The 27,832-nt window shown below is 37.7% G+C and overlaps 1 protein-coding gene across 1 annotated transcript; it reads left to right on the forward strand.

Annotated features, from left to right (window-relative positions):
* The first annotated feature begins 400 nt into the window (after positions 1-400).
* Positions 401-23,189, forward strand: LOC132050353 (E3 SUMO-protein ligase SIZ1-like). Its single transcript, XM_059441582.1, has 17 exons — positions 401-643; positions 823-887; positions 4,999-5,079; positions 5,500-5,542; positions 7,072-7,144; positions 7,395-7,551; positions 8,063-8,199; positions 8,761-8,829; positions 17,767-17,854; positions 17,928-18,003; positions 18,389-18,462; positions 18,766-18,873; positions 19,422-19,583; positions 20,502-20,606; positions 20,709-20,789; positions 20,940-22,113; positions 22,493-23,189. The coding sequence occupies exons 2-17, from the start codon at positions 864-866 to the stop codon at positions 22,630-22,632; spliced, it is 2,592 nt and encodes an 863-aa protein (XP_059297565.1). The 5' UTR covers positions 401-643; positions 823-863; the 3' UTR covers positions 22,633-23,189.
* The last annotated feature ends 4,643 nt before the right edge of the window (positions 23,190-27,832 follow it).

Here is a 27,832-nt window from a genome sequence, read left to right on the forward strand (position 1 = left end):
TTCAATTATTTTTTTAAGCTTATTTTAAGACAAAATGACTTTATGTTTCTACAACAAACACTCAAAAAATTCAAAACAACTTTATAAGTCAACTTATAAGCCAATCCAAACGGGCTCTTAATGTTATACTCCCTTCGTTCCAATTTAAGTGCTTTAATTTGATTGGAAATAAAATTTAAGAAATAAAAAGAAATTTTTGAATCTCATGGTCTTAGATTAAAGATGTGTGTAATCCTTTAAATCTTATAATTTTAAATTTGTCACGTAAAATATTAAAATTGAAAAACTTACTAAATATAAAAAGAAACACTCTTTTTGACATAACAAAAAGAAAAAACAAAACGCTTAAATTGGGACGAACAAGTAATATATTTTCTTTAAAAGAAGAAAAAAAAAAAGAAAAAGAAAATTAAGAGTATGATAGCTCAGTACACATCAGAGTATGGGATCCAAACCCGGATTCGTTTGCATGAAACAAGCCATAATTGATAATGAACAATACGTCCGTAATATTTGGTAGCATAATCTGATTATAGATTAGCAAGTAATTAATTGTAAAAGAGAAGCTATATAACATGAATCAGCATTTTGTTGAAAAACCCTCTATGTGATTTCAGTTTCATCTTTCAATCTCGCCGCCGTGGTAATTTTTTTCCTCAATTTTTTTGATTAATTGTTCAATTCTAAGTGTTAGTTTTTGTGAATTTTGACAATTTTATGCTCTGTTTGTTATTTGAAACTTGTTAAAGAATTCCGTTTAAATTATTTTTTAGGGTTTTGATTATTTCTGATAGTAATTTGAGAATTGAATTGATTGTTTAGGTATCATCTGCGTTGTGTTTAACATCAGGAGGTGTGGCAAAATGGATTTGATAACTAGCTGCAAGGTAATTGCTATTAGTTTTTATTGAATGTCATTGATATTTTTGTTCTTTCTCTTATAGTTGGCATTTATATTAGTTTGTACTAGTTATACAACAACGACATACCCAGTTTAATCCCACAAGTGAGGTCTGCGGAGTGTTAGGACGTACCCCTACCTTTGTAGTGTAGAGAGGCTGTTTCCGATAGATCCTCGGCTCAAAAGGAGTGTAATCAGGATAGAAAGGAAAATAACGGCAAGTGGAATAACAAGATAAACAAAACAAACTAGGTAACAACAACAACATTCCACAAGTGAGGTCTGGGTAGGGTAGGATGTGATGTATTGCACCATACCCCTACCTTTTGTGGGGGTAGAGAGGCTGTTTCCGTTAGACCCTAGGCTCAAAACGAGTGTAATCAAAGCAGGGTAGAAAGAAAAATAGAATACCATAATGGCAAGATAAACAAAAAGCAAATTAGGTAACAACAACAAACCCAGTGTTATCCAAGTCTAGGGAGGGTAGGATATACGCAGACCTTATCCCTACCTTTGTGGGGTAGATAGGCTGTTTTCGATAGACTCTCGGCTCAAAATGAGTGCAATCAAAGCAGGGTAGAAAAGAAAATAACGATAGGATAATAGCAAGATAAACAAAAAGCAAACTAGGTAACAACAACGACAAAAAACCCAGTGTAATCCCATAAGTGGGGTTTGGGGAGGGTACCTTGAAAAGATAGAGAGGCTATTTCCGATAGACCCTCGGCTCAAAATGAGTGTAATCAAAGCAGGGTAGAAAGGAAAATAACGATAGCATAATAGCAAGATAAACAAAAAGCAAACTAGGTAACAACAACAACAACAAACCCAGTGTAATCCCATAAGTGGGGTTTGGGGAGGGTACCTTGAGAAGATAGAGAGACTGTTTTCGATAGACCCTTGGCTCAAAGAACGATAAAACGAGGCAGTAGCAACAACAGAAACAACAACAAGATAATAAGATAACCGAGGCTACATGAACAACATGTAGTAATAGAAATCTAAAAATAATAAAGAACATGAGTAATACTAAAAAAGCAGACTAGGTAACCGCTTTTGTTAATCAACGTAGAAACTATGCACGCTTGTTGGATAAGTGTGAGATTTAGAGAATTTTTAATTTCTAACTTTCTGGCAGATTCTTATTTATATTAAACCGCCTTTCATTTGTCGTATGTCATTGAATTTGTTGCTTTCTTCTACAGGTGTTACTTAAAGAAGTTGTACTAGTATATATCTGTAGGATAAGTGTGAGTTAGAGAGTAATTTTCCTTAAAAAGGTGAAATTTTTAATGCAGGAACGAGATAGACCGGTAGATTCATATTAACCTTTGTGTAGTTTGGGTCACACTTATGGTAGTTGACGAGGGCAAAAACACCAATATTAAAAATAAAGCCCGTGCTATTCAGATATAGTATGAGTTAGGGCTTGAACCCCCCACCCTCACTCTCCCTCTTCCCTAGAGAACCAAACCTTTGAAAGTATGGCCTGAAACAAATCAATTGAACCCATTTTCAAATAAAGAAGATAAAAGAAGAAAAGTATTCCGCCTAGGAATAGGAAAGGAATGGATCTTTGCACGTTCATTTCGTCGTGCGCTGAATAATAAGAAAGAGGTTATTCCCCTGGAGGACGTGTACAAGGTCTTTGCTGATTCCTAGCAACAAGGTGCATCTTTTAGTAAAGGGGCGTGAAAAGTGGAGACTTTGGGACTGAATAAGCTATCAATCGATTTATTCTTGGTAGTTGAAAGCAATTAAAATCAAATAACTTGTTCAAACATCATAAGACAAATATTTTAAGTGATCTAAAGTTTTGAACTAAGATTAAAGAGATCTACCAAAAGAACAAACTCGGAAGCTCGACTTACGATTTAGATTCTCTCTTTGATTAATAATTCTTGAACATAAATAAGTATTGATTGGTTCTCGCGGATATAAATGCCTATTTCGACCCCCTATATGCTAAGTTTTCTCTCGAATAACTTAAAGATACTAGAAACACGTTAGGAGTTCAATTTATGTGTAAGTTTATAAACGATATATTTTAGATAAAAATGAAGCTTCTCTCAAATACTCCCAACTCAGAGAACACACTCCTACAACCAATTCGTTCTCTCAAATAAACGTATTATAGGAGAACCACTAGTGAAAATAATTCAAGCACACAGATTCCCTCTTAATTCCTCTCTTGAGTAAATTAAGATTCAATCCCAATAAATTCACTGGAAAAAATACAAAATAGGTATTAAGTCAAGAAACTAAAATCTAAATTAATGCATCATCAAGTTTCCATAAAGAAAAATTACTCTTTCGTATCATAAATCATAAAAAAGAAGAACGAGAAAATATTACAAACCAATTAGGAGAATGTAATCTCTCTCCCAAGTTTCTTGGCTCAAAACTTCAATAAACGGTCCGCATTTAAGATCCCTAACTTATGGGACGAATACATGTACTTGAGTATATGTCAAAAGGACCAAAATATCCTTAAAGTACAACCTCTAGGTCGGCCCGTCAGTAGAGTGCATGCAGATTTCTCTGCGCTGTGTGTTTTGCATTGCAACACAATAGCACTTCTAGGTTGCAGCGCGAATCTGCACCGCGTTTGGCAATAACTCCACACTCGCCCTGAACCTTGCATGTATCCAACCTCAAATTTTGACTTTCTTGGTATTTTTCTTCTTGTTTTGACTTGACTTAGATTAGTCCAATTATGCACCTTTAAATACCTATACCAAAATTACCAAAAGTTAATGTATTAACCATCCAAATCAAATAAATTTAATCAAAAGTCTGCTAAAATACATCCAAAATATTCCAAATTCATAGACACCGTTCCCTCAAGGCTCTGTGGTAATGAATGCTAATTTTGAGCTTTGCATCACTAGTTTATAGCAACTTGGGCTTTCTGGAGCAATGAAATTGTTAAGCATTTTAATACAGGTATACACTTGGGGTCTTGGGGTTCTGATGCGTTAGTGTCTAATTAATCACCTACCATCAAACTGGTGAAAGTGAAACAAGAAGGAAAAAAAATAGTAAGAAAAGATGCAGGCAAATGCATTCTCAATAAAATAAAGATAAAAAACATTCTAAAAAAGATGCAGGCAAATGTGAACTTAGTGAAAACCCATCCCCTGATGGTGAACTCAGTAAAGTTGGCCCATTGACCCTTGCTTATGGCGTACATTTCCCTGACATGCTTGTATTCGTGATCAAGATTAATGTCATATGACTGTTTTGGAAGTATATTGTTGCCAGAGTACTCAAAAGAGAGAAGCGCAAAAAGTGACCAAATGGTTGAGCTTTAAGTGCAAAGAGGAATTAAGATGTGCACTTTAACGAATCAAGGTGCTAATGAAGAAAAAACAAAAATATGTATGTAACGCAAGGGAAAAATAACTACATATACAAGCAATAAACATTCGATCGATGGAATTCAAATACCTATAATCGAAATATATGAAATGATGTCAATCAAATTTGCAAGCCATTTTAAGTATCTGATTTAAATGAAAAAAATATAGTTTCATGGTTTTTGAAGCTAGTTCTTTGTTTTTTTCCTTGTATAAACTTTTAGTTTTTTTCCTTAATCAATAAAAGCTCCTTCATAACATTTTTGAACAATTAATGTATCAATTCACTAGTATATTTATTGTCTACTATTGCACTCTTTTAGACAGAGCCCGTAGCCCCATAGGTAACGAGGCGCACGACTTGGTGCCGTAGCGCCCACACTGAAGCTAGTGAAGCACACAATTTGGATTTAACTGAGTTTCGGGCTTAAGTGTGCCTCAAACGAGTCTTCAACAGTGCTGAAGGGTCCAACCTCTTCCCGTCTCTGAGGAGTGAGGACTATGGAGGCTTGGGATAGCTAATCTCACCTTCTCAAACTAGACATTCTCTTCATTGTAGTGTAATCAAAGTACTCTGTCGTCAGTGTTTGTTATAGTCTAATAAAAAAGTACTGCGTCATCAAGTAGGAAATTATTCTGGTCATTATTATGTAATGTCCTTGTGTGGCACAACTCGGTGTTAGGGAACTGGATGCACCTGTCACTCTATTTTAAGTGACAATTAAATTTCTCTTATAGGATAAAGTGGCACATTTTCGGATAAAGGAGCTCAAAGATGTGCTTAGTCAACTTGGTCTCTCAAAGCAAGGAAAGAAGCAGGTTTGAACATTTTGTTTATTTTTCGTGGTTTTATACGTTGAACCTGACTTCTCTTTAATTTTGTTCTCATATTTCCTGATGCTCCAAACAGTTTCCTGTATCTTACATTGTTACTTCTGTATTGGATGATGACCATATTGTTCTGTATGAGTCCTGAAACAATTCTTTTTTCCTCCTAAGTCATTTATATCATGATCATTTTAGGGTTTCTACACACTTTACTCGGTCCTTCTTATCAGTTGTTGCCAAGAATGTGTCATAAGACTTTGGTGTTGTCTACTATTTCTTTTGAATAGGGATTTACTTTTGGAATCTTGTAATCAGTTTAAATATGAGTGCGAGCGTTTCTTTAATCTGTTTGGCTATTTTACTTTAATGATTCGTAGTATGTGTCTGACAGTCTTATTTGGCATGATGTAGGACCTTGTTGATCGCATATTAGCTATTCTTTCAGATGAACGAGGTGAGCAGCCATGTAGCTTGCTTGGAGAAATTTCAGGGGAACTGTTAGACCTATTTTACTTGTAGTTATTGTTTTTGTGTAGTTTTGGTATCTATGTTTATTCTTAAAGTAACTATCTGTTCTTCATACCATTCCTACTAGTGGTATGCACTCATTTTTTGGGTGACCTTGTTAAACTTTGTCTTTGTAGTGAATCCATGTGATGTCACGAAATTCACTTAAGTATGTCTGGAACTCCCCTTCCTCTAAAGGCCAAATCTTCCTGTTTCTTATGCGCTCTTTTTTTTTGTTTGACCTTGTCAAACTTTCTCTTTGTAGTTCATCCATGTACATCAAGAAATTTACTTTAGTACGTGTGGAACTCCCCTCCTCCCAAGGCCAAATCACCCTTTCCTATGCTTTTCGGGCAGTTATATATGATTTGCTCTCAGTGGATGACTGATGCTCATAAACAGTGCTCTTATTACCTTGCAACCTACATGATATTGCTGTTCCTACTGCTGCTCATGTTAAGAGGAAGTTGACATGGGTAGGATGGAGTTCTTATGGAATGGACTGAAGGATAAGACATTCCATTTTACCAGTTTCAAAAAAAAAAAAAAAAAAAAAAAAAAAAGAAGAAGAAGAAGAAGAAGAAGAAGAAGAAGAAGAAGTAGAAATTCAGTGGAAATCAGTGAGCAAAAGTGAGGAGGGAGGATTAAGGATTAGAAAGATGAAATTTCGATATAAAATTTATTATTCAAGTGACCGTGGAGAGATAGCTAGGAAGTGGTTGTATTGCAGGAAAAAGTTGACCGTGCTAAATATGGTATGAAAGATTCGTAGTGAGCAGCCATATCTCATGGGGTTGGTTTTTGGAAACAAATAAGGAAATACTGGGAGTTGTTTGGAAGAATATATTTCAATGTGACAATGGTTGAACACGTCTGAGTGGGTGAGCGTTTTATATATCTGCATGTTGCATGGTAGGGCATGCTACTCTAGAAAAAAAGACTGAGATACTGCATTGATTGTGCTTATCACACTTCTTGCCTGGCTGGGTCCCTTTTTGTGTGCATAGAATCCGGGTTGAGAGTTCCTCTTATTTTGTCATGTTCAACTCCACTTATTATACTCGAATATCCTGCTTTTAATATAGGATTTATTTCCTTTCCTGTTCTAAGTGTAGCCTATTTAACACCTAATAGTATTAATTTTGTTGCTTCTTGCTTGCCTTGGTTACCCTTTGAGTGCACAATTAGAGTTAGGAGTTCCTCTTCCTCGCGTGTAATTTTTATATGAAATACTTGCTATTCTGCTCTTAGTTGTGGGATGTCTCTATCGGAAACATCCTCTCTACCTTCCAAGGTAGGGGTAAGGTCTTCATACACTCTACCCTCCCCAGACACCGCTTTGTGGGATTACACTGGGTGTGTTGTTTTTGTTGTAGTTGTGGGATGTATTGACTTTCATGCTTGTGCTGAAAACAATGTTTCTAATTGTACTGTTCTGGATAGCTAATGCTAACATACTTATGTGAGTTTGAACAGTTTCAGGAGTATCGGCAAAGACAAATAGCTCTCGAAAGGAAGAGGTTGCAAAACTTGTCGATGGAATTTACCGGTATAAAACAGCCCTGATCTTGAGTACACTTAAGTAACAGCAGAGGAGTCTCTTTTAGAGGGATTTACGAGAAATAATCTTGTATTCCGTCTTCGTTTCAGACTTTCATTTGCTTCAGTTGGACGTGATTCCGTTTAATTCATTTTGCCTCTGTAACTTAGATGAAGCGGACGTGATAATTTTTTACCTTGTAGACGTTACTCAGGAATTCTTTGTTTTTTGCCGTAGTGATGTTTGTTGCTTCTTCCAGAAAAATGCAAGTGTCTGGGGCAACTGATCTGGCATCTAAGTCACAAATTGTCTCAGATAGCAGTAATGTAAAGTTAAAAGAGGAAATTAAAGATCCTTACCAGATGAAGATTCGATGTCCCTGTGAATGCTCGCGACAAGTTGAAACGATGATTCAGGTTTTACTTCTGTGTTCCCTTCGTCAGCCTTAATTATGAAAATATACTTGCACGTGCAATGTAGAAAATATACTTCTGGGTATGTTGTTGTACTTGCACATGCAGAATATCCTGTGGGTTGCCCTGATTGAGGAAAGGCTCCTCTAATGTTCAGATTCTCTTTCAAAGAAAATGTGTAGTAAATGTTGTCTGCCAAGCATCTTCAGTTTGTACAAGGTTTTCTTCCTCTAGTTTAGGCCTCTACCAATATTGAGATGTTTTCATTGTTGACCTTTGTTATATTCTATGAGAATCATTGTGGTTTTAATATGGGGATATATTCATCATCTTCATCGCTGCATGGCTGTGATTTGACTAGAAATTATGTGTTTGTTATTCTGTTTCTGTTGCAGTGAGGGGTATATGCGTTCCTTGTATGTGATGATGTATCAATAAATGGTGTTAGCCCTAGTATTTGAAGCTTCTGTTTCTTTTTTTTACGAATACGTCTGAAATGGAATTTTGCATGCAGTGCGAAGATACAAGATGCCATACATGGCAACATGCAAGCTGTGTCATCATTCCAGAAAAGCCCACTGAGAGGGGTTTTCCTCCAATTTTTCCTGAAACATTTTACTGTGAATTGTGCAGATTGAGTCGTGCAGACCCGTAAGTTGTCACTTATTCTTCTGTTTACCTTGCTTCATCTGATTTTCTTAACCTCAGGATTTTATAATGCAAATAATCTATTTTCTTCTCAGTTGAACCCCGTAGTCCGTCATGTATATTCAATAATACTGACTTCCTTTATTCCTTTTTGGGGTTTGATGGTTGCATTTTTGGGGAGAGGGGTAAGGAGAATTTGGCTTTAAAGAGCTTGCGGATTTTTCTATTTGACAGAATGAGTTATTGCCACTTCATATTTATATCCTTGTTGTAGGTCTGATATCTTTAAGCATAGGAATAAGATATTCAGGCATTTTTAGAAGGGAGCTGTTCAGCTAATTTGGTTTCGTTAATTCATTGCTGTTACTGGATGTCATTAAGCTGTTTACACAAGAAGTGGGTGCTAACCTGGGATTGCCAGTGTGGGAGTAAAATGTTAAAGGAGAGGCTGGCGTTTGATGGACTCGTCTTCATTTTTTATGCATATAGATACTTAGGTGTTTCCTCATTTCTTACATAGTAGTAAATGCTTTGGCCTTCACTAATGGAATAATCTATATGCAGGTTCTGTGTGACGATGGGAAACCCTTTATATCCTGCTAAGTTTTCCATCGCTAGTGTTCCTGTAGATAGGTGAGTTACTTGTATCCTGTTAGTCTTGTGACGTGTTATGTCTAGAAATGGTTCTGCTGCTGTTGTTCCTTCTTGTTGGATTTAAATTACATTGTTTATGTTGGTAAATTCCTTAAAAGCAAGTTTTTTTTTTTTAAAGCCAAAAGCGCAAAAAAGGTGACCAGGTCGTGAAGCAAAAAGCAAGAAGTGACGCACATAGTTTTGGACAATTTAAAGTACGATATGTATATGAATTTAGTTCTATAATAATAAACTTTTCAGTTAAAATAACTAATCTCATCATCCGACATACATATACAATAATGTCAATATATATCTAACTTATCAAAGTTGAGATTCAAAGAATTTTACTGCTCCTTGTTGTGATCACTTTCCACGTCATTGTTTGAAACACAAACCTGTGTGAAGTGCACGACTTTTCCCATGAAGTGATGACCCCTCACTTCACATTGCTTGGTTGCTTTAATCGAAGAAGCTATGATTTTTAATAACTCTGCCTTGAACTGTGTCAACTAAGTCAGAGCAGACAGTTTTTAATGCCTGTTTTGGTGGTTATTAAGAATGGAGATTTTTGTTTCTTTTCCCTCAGATAGATGGGATAGGATGGGGTTTGGTTCTAGCAAAACAGGGTGCCATTCCATTTCTGCCTCCTATTGTCTGATGCAAAGAGACGCACAAAGATGGAAATAATAGGACAAGATCTAATCTTTATCTCATTTAATGATGGATTTGGTATTTGAGTGATTAATGCATTTTGAAATGGGTTCATGACATGAGTTTAATGTTGTATCTTGTGTGTGTGCAAAGTTAGTATATCATTAAATGACAGATCTTCTGTTTGCATTTGTATCTACATCGTGTTAGGTTTGAAGTACCAATTAAGCATAAAAATATCTGAAAATGTAAGATTGGCATCACGTAGAAATAGGTTACTAAGATTGGCATCACGTAGAAATAGGTTACTAATTTGAATCACATTCAGTTACATCCAAGTTCTATTGAGCATTTAAAGTAGGGATAATACTTAAATACCCCCTCAACTTGTCCCGAATTATCAACTACATACCTAAACTTTGCAGGGGTCTTATTATCCCCTTAGACTTCTTTGAAGTAGAATAAATACTCGCTTTCTATGGAGAACCAGATTTCGTGTTGAGTGTTGAAATAGACGTGTCTCACACGTGTATTTTACCAGCTTAATTTTTCCCACTTTTTTCTCTTCTATCAGACCTTCACTGTCAGAATGCCCATCTGCAAATACACAGGCCACCATCTTCATCCTTCCACTCTCGACACACCACTGCATCTCAACCACCGATTTTTCATATCTAAAGTCCCATTTTATTCTTCTTCCATTGATAACCATGCACAATAAAGCACCCAGCAAAACACACATTGCTATATCCATCACAAATACCTTCACCGCACCCCAGCAACCCACCTCTCATTTCACTTTAAAGACCCACCTTCATATGTCTACACAGGCGCAAAAGCCATTCAGAGGAGGATTCTTGCCATTTCTGAGCTGGAGCTCCCTCTGTAGAGTTTTCTGACCAATTGATTTTCCATTTGACCAAGTTCTCAGGATCATTTTAGATCCGATTTAAGGGCGTTATTTGAGAATAAAAAGAGAAGAAAAGGGCTCACCGGAGAAGAGATTTCCGGCCAAAGTTTTTGGTTCGATGGTTCTCTGTTACAGATCTGAGTTTAAGGGGTTTTATGAGGATTTTTTGAAAATGAAAAAGGGACGGAGAAGATAAAAGAGCAGTTGCCAGAAAACATATTATAATAAGCTTTGTTTTCTTTTCTGGAAGCTTGTATCGCCGACAATGATTATTCCAGAAGAGAATGTGAAAGAAAAAAAGGTGAGCAAAAAATTTGATACTCTGTTGCCGGAAGTTTCCTTTCCTTCACTTCTTTCCATCCTTTCTTTCTTAGCTACTTATTATGGAAAACAGATTATACTTCAGGTCACGGGGGAAATCTTATGACATTACCATGCATAAGTCTCATCCAGAGTTTTGGTTCGATTGGGTGGAAAGCAGTAGATTATCCATCAGAAGACTGACCCTGAGTAAAGGAGCTCTTTTATGGACCTGCAGGAGGCTAAAGGAGGCTTCGGAAAACAGGGGGGAGAACTTCAAATCATGGAGGTGTAGAGATTTCTCTACCAATATCTACTGCTCTCAGAAGTTCAACAAATATGGGAGATTCCTTTCTGTCATTACAGTGTAAGGACATAGCAGAATCGTCATTATCATTCCGGAGAATACATTTAATGAGGGATGGGGGCATTTAGCTACAAAAATAGAGGAATTTATTACAGCTACTACAGTGACAAAAGGAGCATTTATTACAAAGGTTGATGCTAATCCACCAGTCCTAAAGGGTGGAGAAAACTTTAAAGAAGCTTTACACAAAAACAAATGGACAATAAATGAAGTTGAGGTCGAGGGGGCAAAGGAGCAGTTGACACTACAGTGAAATCTCAGGTGGAGGACAATGATCTTCTCAGCAGGTGTCTCATTGGGCGTTTCGTTGTAGGTGATGAAATTCCTGTTCATAATGAAGTGAGAAGATGGGCTCAGCAAACCTGCAAAGGGACTCACAACATTCAAGTCTATGACATGAATGGCTTTCAGTTCCTCTTCGAGTTTCAATCGAGAAAAGCTGCCGAACACATTTTTGCGGGTGAATGGAAGAGACACGGAACCATCTTGAAGCTTGACTGGTGGTCCCCAACAAAAGGTGCTTTCCCAATCCAAACCAAGTTCGACTGGTTTTGGATTAGGGTACTTGGGTTGCCATTGCATCTATGGTCCAAAAACGTTATGAGGGAGATAGGTGATAGATGCGGAGGATGACTGGAGAACTAAGAGGAAACAGAACTGAAAAACCATCTCAGATGGGCTCGCATTAGGGTCAGGGGACTGGCGGAGATGATTCCCTAGGCAATCGATGTTGCTGACAGAGAGTTGATTTTTACTTTGCCAATATGGGTTGAGAAGCCGGTGATGTTTAGAAAGAAGAGCTTTGATGGTGACCTTACCTTGCAGACTTACGATGGAAAAAGGAGGACAAGGGCACACTGGCACCAGGAAAGGACGAGACCTTTTTTCATGAGAATGAAAAAGAAATCACAGCTCTTTGCTCAACAGATATCGATGTAACCAATATAGTGGATAAAGAGGAGGCGGTAAGGCACGTGGCTAGCAGCATTACTGATGGGGAATTTTTAATTAAAGTGGTGGGGTCGGCCTATTTAATTTCAAACCCTAATGAGGGCCCAAGCAATTTAAATGAATCTCTGGTTCTTTTAAATGACCCTTCTGGGCCGGTGCAGTGCAAGCCCAATATCAAACTAACTCTTGAGCCTTTCATTAACTATATCAAAGTAGCCCAAGACTCTTCCATTATTCCATTTGAGTTTTCTTCGATACTTGGGGACCTGGAGACTTTCATGAAGATGACTGAGGAGGCAGTGGAAGGGACAGATTTGGAGGTCAATGACATGCATGAGGAAGGCCCAATTCAGAAACATCTCTCGTTGACAACCAGGGATGAATCAGAGCCTCTGAATTTTAATGAGGAAGGAGATGAAGATGAGGAAAATTCTGATGAACATATGATGTTTCTCGCTGAACCTTATCCCTTGCAAATTGATGAGTCTAGCCACACAGAGGAAGTCAAAAAGAGGACCACGCTATGGGTACATCTTAATGTTATTAGGGTTAGCAAGAAATTCGGAGCATACTTCAATGGATGTGAAAAGGAAGCTTTTCTTCTATATATGAAGATAGATCAGAAGGCAGAAAAGGGGGATCAAAGCACTGAGAATTCAAGCAGCTAGCAACAATTCCGAAAGAACTGAGGAACTTGATTTTGACATGAAATTCAAAGATGGAGAACCTAGAACTAGAGGGAGGAGCCTGCAATTAACCGACCAATGAAAGCTAAGATTGTGGCATGGAATGTTAGGGGGCTGAATGAAATAAATAAGAGGGGGGTGATAAAAGATTTGATTCAACATTGGGGGGCAGATATCTATGTATTGGTTGAAACTAAATTAGAAGGGGAGGTTAACTCTATTTTGCAACAGATATGGGGAAATCGATGGGTTGGTGAAGCTCATCTGGAGGCTATTGGGAGAAGTGGGGGAATTCTTATACTATGGAATAAGAGGGACTGGAGTGTTGAAGTGTTGGATGTGGGCAGTCAGGTCCTAACCTGTAGGTTCTCTGGCATTAATCAAAATCTTTCATGGACACTTTTATGCTAGTTGCAACAGAATTGAAACGAGGGAGTTATGGTGGGAGTTGGCAGCATTCAGAGGCCTGTGTGATGGGCCTTGGGTTGTATGCGGTGATTTTAATGTCACTAGATACCCTGCAGAAAGATCAGATTGCACTAGAATCTCCGGTGCAATGGCTGAGTTTTCTTCTTGTATCAATGACCTGGAATTAATAGACCCTCCTTTATTTGGAGGGTGTTTTACATGGAGAAGGGGGGATATTCACAGGAGTTCTTCTAGAAAAGACAGATTTCTTTTTTGTACAGAATGGGAGGATAATTTTCTTCAAATCAAGCAATCCTTACTACCAAGAATGGGATCTAATCACAACCCAATTTTGTTGACTTGTGGCAACTGGCAATTCAAAAACACTTATTTCAAGTTTGAAAATTGGTGGTTAGAGGTGGAAGGGTTCAAAGATAAAGTGAAAAGCTGGTGGAGATCTTTTGCAACAACTGGCAGACCTTGCTTCGTTTTAGCTACTAAGCTAAGACTTCTCAAAGGAAAACTGAAAGAGTGGAGTAAGGTGAATGCAGGAAACTGGAAACTTAGAAAGGGGGATATTCTTAATCAGCTGAGCAACTTTGATTCTATCCAAGAGCAGAGACCCTTGACAGATGATGAACACATTCAAAAAACTCACTTGGGAATGGAATTTGAAGAAGTTGCAAAGAGAGAAGAGATAGCATGGAGGCAGAAATCTAGAGTCCAGTGGCTGAAGAATGGAGATAAAAACACAAAATTTTTCCATAGAACTGCTACTGCAAACAAGAGGCAGAACACAATAGATTTTCTGGAAGTTAATGGTAACAACATAACTGATGCAGCAGAGATTAAGGAAGCAATCCGTAATTTTTATCAGCAACTGCATAAAGAGATTGAGGAATGGAGGCCTGATTTTCAAATACAAGGTGCTCCAAGTATCACTAATGAGGATCAGGAATGGTTGGAGAGACAATTTGAAGAAGAAGAGATACTAGAGTATGTCAGGTTTTGTGCTTCTGACAAGGCACCTGGCCCGGATGGCTTTCCTATGAGTTTCTTCTAACTGTTCTGGGAGGTGATGAAGGAAGACATTGTAAATACCTTCCAATATTTTCATTCTCAACAGGTTTTGTGAAAGGAGTTTTAATGCCACCTTTGTGGCACTCATTCCAAAGAAGGTGGGGGCATCTGAGCTGAGGGATTTCAGACCTATAAGCTTGATAGCAGGAGTGTACAAGATCATAGCAAAGATTTTGGCAGAAAGATTGAAAAGAGTGGTGAGCAGCTTGATCAATAAGCATCAGATGGCTTTCATCAAAGGAAGACAGATTATGGATGCTGCCTTTATTGCTAGTGAATGTGTGGATTCTAGATTGAGGGGATGAGCACCTGGCATCATGTGTAAATTGGATGTGGAAAAGGCATATGATCATGTGAACTGGAATTTTCTACTGAACATACTCAGACATATGGGTTTTGGGGGAAAGTGGGTGAAATGGATCATCTTTTGTATCAAGACTGTTAGATTTTCAGTTCTTGTAAATGGAGAACCTGTGGGTTTTTTCCATTCCGAAAGGGGGCTTAGACAGGGGGACCCGTTATCCCCATTCCTGTTTATTCTAGTCATGGAGGGATTCAACAGTATGATGAGAGTTGCACTTGAGAACAGATGGGTGACAGGTTTCAAATTGAGGAATAGGGAGGAGGAGAATCTAGAAATTTGTCACTTACTCTGTGCTGATGACAGAATCATCTTTTGTGAGCCTGAGGTTGACCAGATCAAGTATATCAGATTGATGCTAATAGTCTTTGAAGCTTCCTCTGGTTTAAGTGTTAACCGGAGAAAGAGCAGTTTATTCTCTATAAATGAAGTCCCTTGTATACAAACTTTGGCGGACATTCTGGGGTGTAAGGTGGAGACCCTTCCAACTGTGTATCTTGGAATGCCTTTGGGCTGCAAGCATAAAGCAATGGGGGTATGGGATGGCAGCATAGAGAAGACAGAGAAGAAATTAGCAAAATGGAAAGCTCAGTATCTTTCTTTAGGGGGCATGCTCACTCTAATAAATTCAGTCCTAGATTCTTTGCCCACTTATGTGATGTCTTTGTTTCCTATCCCTACCAAGGTGATCAAGAGGCTAAACAAACTGAGAAGAGAGTTCTTGTGGCACGGTAACAAAAGAAGGAAAAGGCTATAATCTAGTTAAATGGAAGGTAGTCAAAAAAAGCAAGAAACAGGGGGGGATGGGCATTAGGAACTTAAGGCTACACAACAATTGTCTTATGATGAAGTGGTTATGGAGGTTTAATGAGGAAGAACATTCACTATGGAGAGAGGTTGTTCAAAGTAAATATGAACAACACAATCATTGGTGTACAGATGAAGTCAACAACACTTATGGTGTGGGAGTTTGGAAAGCTATCAGAGCTTTATGGAACATGCTGAAAGAAGATACATGTCTAGAGTGGGCAATGGCTCTAAGATACTGTTCTGGAATGATGTTTGGATAAATGGAACTTCATTTAAGGATGCTTTCCCTGATCTGTTCTCCATTTGTTCAAATCCGAATGCTACAATTGGTGATTGATGGACACCTCAAGGTTGGAACCTGCTTTTCAGGAGACATCTGAATGATTGGGATCTGAATGATTGGGAGGTGGAAAGAGTGGCAGAACTTTTGAAGGATATTGGTTTGTTCACTGGTACAACCAATATACCTGATGCTACTAGATGGAGACACAACTCTGATGGAGCCTTTTATGTTAAGAGGTTGTACAGGAAAAGAAACATGGTTGCTAGTGAAGGGAGACCAGGTTTATGGAAGAATGTTTGGGAAAGTATAGCACCTACAAAGGTGAGATGCTTCACTTGGTTGGTTGTATGAAGGGCATGCCTAACTCAAGAGGTGCTTCAGAGAAAAGGCCGAACTGTTTTGCCCAGATGTTTTCTATGTATGCAGACTAGAGAAACAAACAACCATCTCTTTCTTCATTGTAGATTTACAGCACAATTATGGTCAATGTTCTTAAGTCTCGCAGAAGTCAAATGGACAATGCCTGAACATACTGCTGATTTATTGACCTGTTGGATCAGAAGAGGGGGAAGCAAGAGCCAGAAAAAATGGTGGAGGGTAATCCCCACATGCATTTGGTGGACAGTATGGAAAGAAAGAAATGAGAGATGTTTTGAAGATACATCAAATTCTATTCAGAAAGTGAAGGAGAATTGTATTGTATCTTTCTATTTTTGGTGTAAAGAACAATGTATAGAGAATGTAAATGACCTTGTAGATTTACTAGGAGCACTGTAAGTTTATCTTTATCTTTAAAATCTATTTCTTTACTGTCTGTTTTTGGAGGTCGCCAGCATACCCTTAATGCTGAGGAATACAACAGTACCAGTTTCTCAAAAAAAAAAAAAAAAAAAAAAAAAGGTGAGCAAAACTAAAAGGAAAAGAAAAATTAAAAATACAACTAAGAAGTTAAGAATATCAACATCATTAAAAAAAGTTAAGAATATTAAATCTTAATTTGGTGTTGAGGGATAAATAACACAAATTAAGATGGATAGAAAAGAAAAAAGTGGGAAAATATATTTGATAAAAGGAATACTGTAAATAACAAAATTTTAACCTAAGTTTGCTTATTTGTACTATTTTGCCATGGCTCTTTTATTTTCATCAATTCTTGTTTTGACTTTTTTGCCTTGCTTTCTCTTGAGTCGATGGTCTTTCGGAAACAACCCCCCACCTCCCAAGGTAGGGTTAAGGTCTGCGTACGGTCTACCCTCCCAGACCCCAGTTGTGGGGTATGTTGTTGTTGTTGTTGTTTAACCTAAGTTTGCTATTCACACACCTAAATGGAGTGCATACACTGTAATTTCAGCAAAAGATGGTATAATTATTCGACATCAGAACAGTCTTGGGGGGTCATAGGACTGCCACAAACTTTAGGTGTGTAGTTGAAACTTTGGGACAAGTTAAAGGGTTTATATGTATTATCCCTTTAAAGTATAATGACTTTCTTTGCTTCGTCCCCCTCACTATGCTGGTTTGTGATATGTCTTTGTCTATTTTGTTAAGTTGTAATCTAGAACATAGGAAGATTCATTTGTTGGATGGTGCTCCTATCATAAGATATGCTGTTTTTTTGGAGTATGAGGATCAGTGCATCTAATTTTTGGTGTGAATTTGGATTGATTTCTTAGCTTTTTCGAACTAAGATTTACATATTTTGTGAACCGCAAAAAATACAATAATTCACAACTTATTAAGTTATATGGTTAAAGCATCTAAAGTATATTTGACAATCACAGTCAAAGATAAATTTTTTGATTGCTCAAATAATAATAATGACGTTCTTTTGGGGTGAAGGAGTATTCTTTTAAAAATGATTGTAGACATATTTACTCATTAGGAGGGTTTAGTATGTGCTTTTTAAGCATGGTTTTAATGGCTCTTCTTTGTCCTCTTCATGCTATAATTTGATTTTGCCTTTTTTAAACTGCTTGTTCTATTGTGAACATGTTATATTGACGTTATATTCTGGTGATGCCTATGGAATCCTTTTGTGAATCACTTTTTACCCTTTTTTTTTTTTTTTTTTTTTTTTTTTTTTTTTTTTTTTGAGGTAATTGTGAATCACTTTTTAAGAATTTTCAGCTCAACCCCAATTCAAAGGATTGAAAAAACATTTCAACTCACTAGAGCTGACAGGGAATTATTGGCAAAGCAGGAGTGCGATGTTCAGGTTGTTGGTTGATTAATGACTTGACCTTAAGTAGTTATTGTGTATTCATGGTGTTTGTTTTGTAAAATTTCAGGCTTGGTGCATGCTTCTGAACGACAAGGTACAATTTAGGATGCAGTGGCCTCAGTATGCTGATTTGCAGGTCAATGGTATGCTCTATTCTGTCTTGCTTCATTTGTATAATCTTGACCCGCGTGGAATTAAGTGCTGAAAGTATATCTTTCTCCAGTAGTTCGTTCTGGATCTGGCAATATATTAGGTGTTAGATATGTTTCTTTTCTCCAATGCAAAGGCCCGGTCAGCCTTGATATAGAATATGCAGTTGTAGAACTCACAGGCACAAGCAAACTTGGAACAGTGTTTTTGACTTTTATTTTGTACCCTTCTCAGGTTAAATATAATTTCTGTCTTTGTACTTGTTTGTTCTCTCCGAACACAATTTCCATAAACATGTTAAAAAACTGATTCACACTTCTGATTTTTGTTAAAGATTTTCTGGCAGTTCAGTAATTTTTATTATATTTGAACCAACAGGAGTTGCAGTACGTTGCTTAAATAGACCTGGCTCACAAATGTTGGGTGCAAATGGTCGAGATGATGGCCCAATAGTGAGTATTCATTTATGCACACCTTTTTATCTTCCTAGCATTTTTTTTTTGGGGGGTGGGAGAGGTTTTGGGGGGGTGGGGAAGGGGAGAGGGATTAGTTGTACATGTATGTGCTGGATTAGTTGTACATATATGTGCTGCTTGTGATTTCCTATGGCAAAACTGTCCGTGACTATACTTTAATGTAGGTGTATTTCATGTTTGCTACTTGCCATTTCTTGGTTTTTGTATTGACATATATACAGAACAACTTTTGTTTTCCTGGATGTTTCTCTCAAGTTTATGTTTTTGCTGTTTTGACAGATCACACTATGCTCCAAAGATGGAATTAACAAAATTTTGTTAACAGGATGTGATGCTCGTATCTTTTGCTTGGGAGTTAGACTTGTAAAGCGCCGTACTTTCCAAGAGGTAGTTAAATTTCTCCAATTACAGATGTAACTTATTTGTTTCAAAAGCTATTGCATATTAAGTATTTCGGTGAAGCTTGTGATTTTATTTTGGAACAATTATGTGTATTATCACTAATCACTTCATCTCATCATATTGTCTCTTTTATAATATTGCACCTTAACTGCTTATGTGTTTCTAAGAATTTGTGCACTATATCTGCCCTAATGAGCAGTAACTGCTGTTATTTCTGAGATTCACAAAGACTAGTCAGAGGGCTTCTGTTTCTCACACATGTCTTGAAGTAGGCTCAGGCAACTGCATTGCTACTCGATTCTTGAGCAAAGTTCATCGGGGGGATGTTGAGTTTGTGTATATGTAGTTGTAGTTGGAAATTTTTTTGTTTTTGTTTTTTGTAAAAGCTATCTTCTATTATTACTTTTATCTAGCCTCGGCTTGTAGTGATGGCTTTACGTCTAGGTTGACTAATAATAGACATGTACATGCGCTTGGGTCCTGTTGTATTGACCTTTTAATTGTGTGTGAATAAACTTTTGTTTTCTTTTTAGGTTTTCAATATGATCCCTAAAGAGACTGATGGTGAGGCATTTGATGATGCTCTTGCTCGCGTTCGTCGTTGCATTGGTGGTGGGAATGCCACTGAAAATACTGACACCGACAGTGACCTCGAAGTGGTTGCTGATTTTATTCCAGTCAATCTTCGATGCCCAGTAAGCAAATTCCGATGTTGTAAGCTTCTTTTTTCACTGCCCTTTTCAGGTGTTGTTATGTTTAATTGCATCTCTACTCCACTTTCCGTGTGGTGTTAGTCTTCTCTTCCATGTTTTCTTTCTCGTTGCTAAAAGAAGAAAGTGATTGGTATTTAAAATTTGGCATTTTCCGAATGAGTTTCACTATTTTCACCTTGTTATCCACTAAGAGGCTACGGTTACATCACACATAAATAGCCAGTTAAGCTGCAAAGTTGGTTTGGTTAAAGTAGAGAGTTAAGCTGCAAAGTTGTGCCGTTGCACAAAGTGGCAATAGCTTACTCCTAGGAGTCTCTTCATTTGCAATCAGAGCAATTGCATTGCACATTTTTTCAGCACATTTAGGTTTCCATTTGATTGTTGAAACGAGAAACAATTGGGTTATTTCTTCAAAGCATAGACTCTTCTATTTTTGAGGCATCAGCTTTTGAAGTCAGGTGATGGACAGTGAATTAGCAGAGGATGTTAATGGATATTGTTGTTTCTCCAGCACCCAAAACTTTGTCTTAGTGATTTGCGTAAGCAGACAACGCGCATCACGAGTTCAACCCTGACATGGAGTAACCCTCCACCGGTTCCAAAAAAAAAAAAAAAAAAAAGAAGAAGAAGAAAAAGAGAGATATTGTTGATTCGCCTCTAAATTCCACCTCCTCCTGCTATTATGTTGAAAGAAGAGAGAGATTGTTAACTTGCCACAAACTTCCACCTCCTCCTGCTAGTGTGTGATAAGTTCCTTTTTAAGGGAGGATAGGCTATCTTAAATTTGAATAATTTGCTTCCATTGGATTTGATTTATTCTCCTTGATGGTTTCTTGCATGTTTAGCTTTGTGATGCAGCATGAATCACACTATGATTTTCTCTTGTGCATCTATGTACAGATGAGTGGTTCAAGAATGAAAGTTGCCGGAAGATTCAAACCTTGTGTACATATGGGCTGCTTTGATCTTGAAGTCTTTGTTGAAATGAATCAAAGGTCGAGGAAGGCAAGTAACTAGGCCCCAGGTTTAAGTGTCTTGTCAGTCTTAGATAAAAATCTCTGGTGTGTCTGCTGTTATTTAGTAACAAATATTATTGATATGATGTAGTGGCAATGCCCTATCTGTCTCAAGAACTACTCTCTGGAGCATGTCATTATAGATCCATATTTCAACCGGATCACTTCTCAGGTATGGGTAGTTATTTCTTGTGATCGTACACTGTTTTAATCTTGATGTCTATTACTCACTTCCCAGGTATGGCTAGTTTTGCTTGTGATCTTAACTATGTTAACCTCATAATTCCTTTTTGTGTTTCTTTTTTTGGCTTTTCTGGTGCAGCTGCGAGCTTATGGAGAAGAAGTGACAGAAATTGATGTGAAACCTGATGGTTCTTGGCGTGCAAAGGCGGAAGGTGATCGAAGGAGTCTTGGGGATCTTGGACACTGGCACTTACCTGATGGAACTCTCATTGAATCTGTTATAGAGTCAAAACCCAAGCCTGGAATTCTTAAGCATGTTAAACAGGAAGGAGGCTCTGAAAGCCCCAGTGCACTAAAAGTTGGGTTGAAGAAGAACAGAAATGGTTTGTGGGAAATCAGCAAACCTGAAGATATGCAGACATTTCCATACGGAGATAGAGTTAGAGAGAACTTTGAAAATCATATTGAAGATATCATTCCCATGAGCAGCAGTGCCACTGGGAGTGGCAAGGAAGGTGAAGATCCCTGTGTTAATCAGGATGGTGATGTTAACTTTGACTTCGCTAACATAGGGTTTGAGCCTGAAACCGTCTCTCCAAATTTTGTCCCAGCATATGGTTGTAATGACCATAATCCCCCAGCACCAGCTGGAGATGTTGAAGTTATTGTCCTAAGTGATTCTGACGAAGAAAATGAGCCACTTATCTCTTCTGCATCCATTTACAATAACAACCACACTGATGCACCTAACGTCTCTTTTCCGGGTAGGCCTAAAGGAATTTCAGATTCTTGCAAGGACTACCATGCACTTGTTAATGATGGGAATTCAAGGCTGGGGCTGTTCAACGCAAATGATGATGAACATGGGATGAATATGTGGTCTTTGCCTACTGTTAGCCAGGGGGCCCCGGGTTTATTTGGTTCAGATACTGATGTCTCAGGTTCTTTAGTAGTAGATTTTGATGGCTACTCATTGGCTGCAGATACTGGCATTGGATCTTGTTCTCTTCTCCCTGAATCTTCTGTTGATCGTCCGAATGCTGAAATGAATGATGGTTTAGTTAATAATCCCCTATCATTTGGCAGTAAGGATCCCTTACCACTTCAGATATTTCTTCCTATTATAGAACCATTGGCTGCATCAGTTGAGGCGGATATGGGGCATCAGCCAGGTGTGTCAACTGACGTTCATACCGAGGATTGGACTTCACTTAGGCTTGGTGCAGGTGGGGATTCTAAAGTTGCAAATGGGTCGAGCTCAGGGAAGCCGTCGCAAACCAAAGACTCTTCCTTGGACTCATTGGCTGATAATGGTATTTCTGTATTTATAGAAGAAATGTCAACATTCACATTATATATGCATTTACACTGTGGGCTAGTACTTTTGATTGCAACAAATATTATTAGGGATAAATATACCATATATTTTTTTTTTACCATAATTATTTTCTGTGTGACTAGTCATGTTTGGATGCATAATATAGTTAAGTTTAGAACTCTAATATGAGCACATACACGCACCTAGAGTAGTTTTGTGGAACTCCTATGCTATTATTACCTTTTGAAGTAGTTCCTAATGTGCATGATAAATGTTTATATGTGAGATAAGAGATGTTGTCAGAAGTATTCTTCTTTCTTTGTTCTTCTGTTGAAGTTATCTGAACCTATTTAATGATGCTACTCTATACACAGCTTCATTGCTGCTTGGCATGAATGACGGAGTAACAAAGAAGAGCGGTAGAGAAAGATCAGATGGTCCCTTTAATTTTCCTCGCCAACGTCGTTCTGTAAGACCGAGATTGTACCTGACTATTGATTCAGACACTGAATAGGGAGCCGAACCCACATTGGAGGAATAGTGGTTACTTCTACTGCAAAAATGAGGATTCAACCACATGATACTTGTTTGTAGGATCTTCTCTGCTGGCTTGGTAATTTATCTTTTTGGCTTGGAGATGAACATGCATCTGCCAACAGGAAACTGACTTCAATTCCTGTGCTGGATATTTAGGAGTTCTGATTGGTGAGCTCTGAACCTTCCGATTTTTGTATTCTATTGTCTGGACTTGGAATCCCCGCTGCCATACCCTCCTTCGCATTGTGAAGAGGGCGTGGCCATATACTTCTCTTCCTTTTTGTAGATGGTTCCTTGCAAGTGTAACTGTACATTTGAATAGCTTGGATAGGGCAAGCTAACTGTACATTTGGAAAGCTTAGCTAGGTTTAAAATACACCAGTTGGTAATTACCTCTGGATGTACAGTAGCCATAAAGGGGAGTCATTTATTCATTCAGAACCTCCTCTCTGCCTTATACGAGGAGGGGCCTATAGCCTGTAAATCTTATTACATTGAGTAATTTATAGACTAGCATTTTTGGATTTGTGTTTCTCCTGTTGAGTACTCGTATAGTTAATCATTGATATGATGGGAGATTGTGGTTAAATCTTAATCGAGATTAAATGTTGGTTCTCCCCATCTAAACCTTGATGGACAGAGTTACCCAATACTCCCCTATCTATATCTCACTATTACAGGGAAGAATCAACAAATGAAGTCTTTTTTTTCGGGTTGGGTGTGTGTGGGCGGGGATGTGTGGGGGCCAAAGCAGTTAAAGAAGCAACCATACAAAATGATCATTTTGGAATGGCTATTAGCGAAAATCGCTGTTTTTGAAGGACACAAGTATTAAGTTTGGGTATGGTCGCCGCTTCTGTCCGTCCCTAGTTTAAGACTTGCTACTTGTTTTTAAATCCTCCTTAAAGAGTATTCCAGATTATGAGTTTTAGCAAGTTTGAGGGTGGTAAAGAGAAACATATATTGAAAGCAGAATATGGGTACTAAAATGCACCATTGATAGCCCTAGGGTTTTGGTTTAGTGGTAAGGATGAAATGCTTGATGTGTCAGTTAGGCACACGCCTGGCATAGGCGGGCCACATCTTAGTGTAGGAAGCGTACCCTTGACTCTTTTTTTGTTGTGGCAAGTCACAAGGTATCATAAGATGTTCAATGATAATCCCATGATCTGGCACTACGGTGACATTTGTCATGGTTTACTTTCGTGAGTCGAAAGACGACCACAAGGAATCAAGAGATTTTTGCGGGTGCTGATTTGAATCTTTGGTGACGAATAGAACATTTTAATTAGACCCCAAAGTAGAACGTGGTATTTAAGTTGGGAGGACGGTAGTAGGTAGAACGTGGTATTTAAGTTGGGAGGAGGGTAGTAGGGGTTAAGTTCACAAATGGTCTCTATAAAGGGTGGTTTTGATATTTTTTCACCGCTTAACAAACTTTTTTAAAAATAGCCTCCATATCAGAAAATTCGCTTGGCAAAGCTTTTGTTGCTCATCGGGCATAAGTTGTGGACATAATTTTTTTATGTCTATAAGACAAAAGACAGAGGTAAAGCCCATTAGGCATATGTTTTGGCTTTTGCCTATACAGCTTAGCTTCGGCAGATATCAAGACAAAACAACGTCTATTTCAAGTTTTAACTTACGCCTGACTTGAAAACAAAATTTATTTATGCACCAACTCTTGTTATGATCACTTCGTTAATTCTTTAGATGGACAAAAAAGAATTAACTAAAATTTTCAAAATTTTCAAGCATAATTAATCCGCCTTAGTTTGTTTTGAACGTCATCCCTCATCTAGCAAGGGAGGATAATAGCGAAATTTTTTGAACGCCATCTGTACATTAGGGTATATTTCAGTGACAATTTTTTTTTTTTTTTTTAAAGTTTGCTAAGATTTTCCTTCTTATCAAAATTACACTCCATGTATAGTATTTATTTTTTTCTAAATATCCCTGAAGTATACTCAATTGTTTCCACCAAAGCATATCAGATAATTGGTCTACCAAAAGTAGTAGTAGAAGTTTTAGAAACTTAGCGTGCATTAAATGCCAATCAAGGTCATTTTCTGCTTTTCATAGGGACCAAAAATCCTGTCACGAAATAATGACTTTTTTTTTTTTTTTTACCAATATATTAGTTTTGATGGATGGACAAACAATCCTTTTAACATCCCATATTACGAGAAAATCATTTTTTACATTTTTTGAAATAGCTACAAAGAGATTGATTTAAAGTGGAAAAACTAGAGGGAATTAATTATAATATTGACAAAAGAAAATACATTATTGTTAACATTTACTCCACTATGACTTCGCCATAATATGAAGTACACAAATCATCCTATTCTTTGCATAAATGAAAATTTAAGGGAGCATAATTATACATACATATTAATGCAAATGCTAGATTCTATTCCCCCTAAGTTTATACGAGGCTGTTGCTTTTTTTTTCCCCCCTAAACAGAAGGATTTTATTTATATATAAAGGTTCGTCCGTAGACATACATAAAGGAACTGAACTGATCTATATGAAACAACTTTCACTCATATAGGCCATAGCCTAGCAAAAAGATTAATAGAACAAACAATAAGAAGAAGAAAAATGAAGTCCTCATGTGCCCATAATTTTACTTCTTTTGACTACATATTCATGTTCATTGATTCATTCTATACAGTTTATTGTGCTCATCAATAATGAATCGGCAGGTCCTTTAGGAACTCACTGTATAATTGAAGGTTTTGACAATGATTTTTTCACAATCTGACGATATTCCAATGAACTTTAATAACCCTAAGCAACCCGCAAATGCTACTTTTCTCTTGAATAATGATAAATATTGATAAATTACGTGGTAAGTTTGTTTTCTTTAATAATACCAGAGATTCTCAGAGGTGTGGGCATAATAGATGTGAATGACATGCAAAAACTGATGGATTATATCTCAAAATACAAGACAACCAAGTTTTGCAGTTTCCCTGATCCTCTTTGAATTAATTCCCATGAAATTTGAGTTAATTAGTACTGATCAATTGATTCTTGTAAAAAGGGAGGGAATAATTAGTGAAGTATACATGTTATTACTAATATTCAAAGTTTCGTGGATGAAATTTTGATTAGTTTACATTAGAATTTTCTATCAATTATCAACTACTATTCAGCTCAGTAATGTTGGAATTTCGTTCATTACGTGTTGAGTGATTTGGATCACTACGAGAGTTGTCGGGATTTTGGGTATTGTAGGTGTATAAAGGTTGAGGAGATTAAGGGGCAATTCTTAGGATGAGCAAAGAGAAAGCAACTGGGTCTGACGAGATCCCGATGCACCTTTGGAAGAGCTCAGGCTGGAGTGGTTGAATGAGTTGTTTAATATCGTTTTTAAGATGGAAAGAATGCCCGACGAATGGAGGTGGAGTACAATGATCCTATAGTACAAGAATAAGTGAGACATTCAAAACTGCAACAATTATAGGGGGGATCAAGCTGCTAAGCCACACTTAAAAGATTTGGAAGAGAGTAGTGGAGATGAGTAAGGAGGGGGTTATCCATTTCCGATAACCAATTCGGATTCGTGTTGGGGCGTTCCACTACACAAGTCATATATCTTGTGAGGAGACTGATAGAGCAGTGTAGGGAGAAGAAGAGGGACTTACATATTGCGTTCGTTGACTTAGAAAAGGCTTATGACAAAGTCCTAAGGAAGGTCCTATGGAGATGCTTGGAGGCTAGAGGTGTTCCCATGGCATACACTAGAGAGATTAAGGGCATGTATGATGGAGTCAAGACCCGGATAAGGACAGTGGGAGGAGACTCGGAGCACTTCTCAATTATGATGGGATTGCACCAAGGATTAGCCCTTAGTCTGTTCTAATTAATTTCCTTAGTGATGGACGGAATGACGCGTCACATTCAAGTGAGGTACATTGGTCTATGTTATTTGCAGATGACATAATTCTAATTGATGAGTCTCGTGGTGGAGTTAATGCTAGGCTGGAGGTTTTGAGGCAGACCCTAGAGTCTAAAGGGTTTAGGTTAAGCAGGAACAAAACCGAATACTTGAAGTGCAAGTTCAGTGATGTAACATATGAGGATGACGTAGAAGGAGCTTCATACATAGGTCATCCCTAAGAGAGGAAGTTTTAAGTATCTAAGGTCTTTAATCCAAGGAAATATAGAGATCGACGATAATGTCGCACATCATATTGGTGCGAGTTAGATGAAAGTTCCGAGGCTCATCTCAAGAGTCTTGTGTGATAAGAAGGCTCCACTAAAACTTAAAGGTAAGTTATTGCAGTTAAGCTGACTTTGTTGTATGGGGAGAAGTGTCGGCTAGTTTAGAACTCTCATGTCCAGAGGATAAAAGTTGCGGAAACGAGAATGCTACGGTGGATGTGTGGGCATACTAGGAGAGATAAGATTAGGAATGAAGATATCCAAGACAAGTTGGGAGTGACCTTTATGGTGGACAAGACGAGGGAAGCAAGATTGAGATGATTGGGGAATATAAAGAGGAGATGCACATATGCTCTGGCGAGCAGGTGTGAGAGATTGACAGTGGTGGGTTTAAGGAGGGGTGGTAGAGATAGGCCGAAGAGGTATTGAGGAGAGGTGATTAGAGAAGATATGTCACAACTTAGCTTACCGAGGACATGATCTTAGATAAGATGATATGAAGATCGTGGATTAGGGTAGAAGGTTAGAAGGTAGTTGAGCATTGTCACCCTCTCCTGTGGGATCAGCCTGGTGGGTAGATAGTATTAGCATTAGTCTCGTAGTTTCTTGTTCTTAGATTTCTGCTACTACATGTTATTTTGTGTGCTTCAGATTATCTCTTTATTCGCTTTATTTTAGCTCTGAATGATGTGGTACACTTTCTCTAGTATTTGCAATGTCTTCTTTGTTATGCCTTTTTCCTTCTGTATTGTCTTTCAAACGGCCTTGTTATGGGTCACTTGAGCGGAGTGTCTTTCAGAAACAACCTCTCTATCTCCACGAGGTAGGGGCAAGGTCTGCATACACTCTACCCTTCCCAGATCCCACCTGTGAGATTACACTGGGTATATTGTTGTTGTTGTTGTTCTTTGTTTGTTAACATTGAAGAATTTAATTTTTCCTGCTATAAAAATTTGATGGTTACGATAGGTATAGATACAAAATAAATTTAAACCAGTTTAAG

This window comes from Lycium ferocissimum, chromosome 3 (genome assembly GCF_029784015.1).
Source record: "Lycium ferocissimum isolate CSIRO_LF1 chromosome 3, AGI_CSIRO_Lferr_CH_V1, whole genome shotgun sequence".
NCBI lineage: Eukaryota > Viridiplantae > Streptophyta > Magnoliopsida > Solanales > Solanaceae > Lycium > Lycium ferocissimum.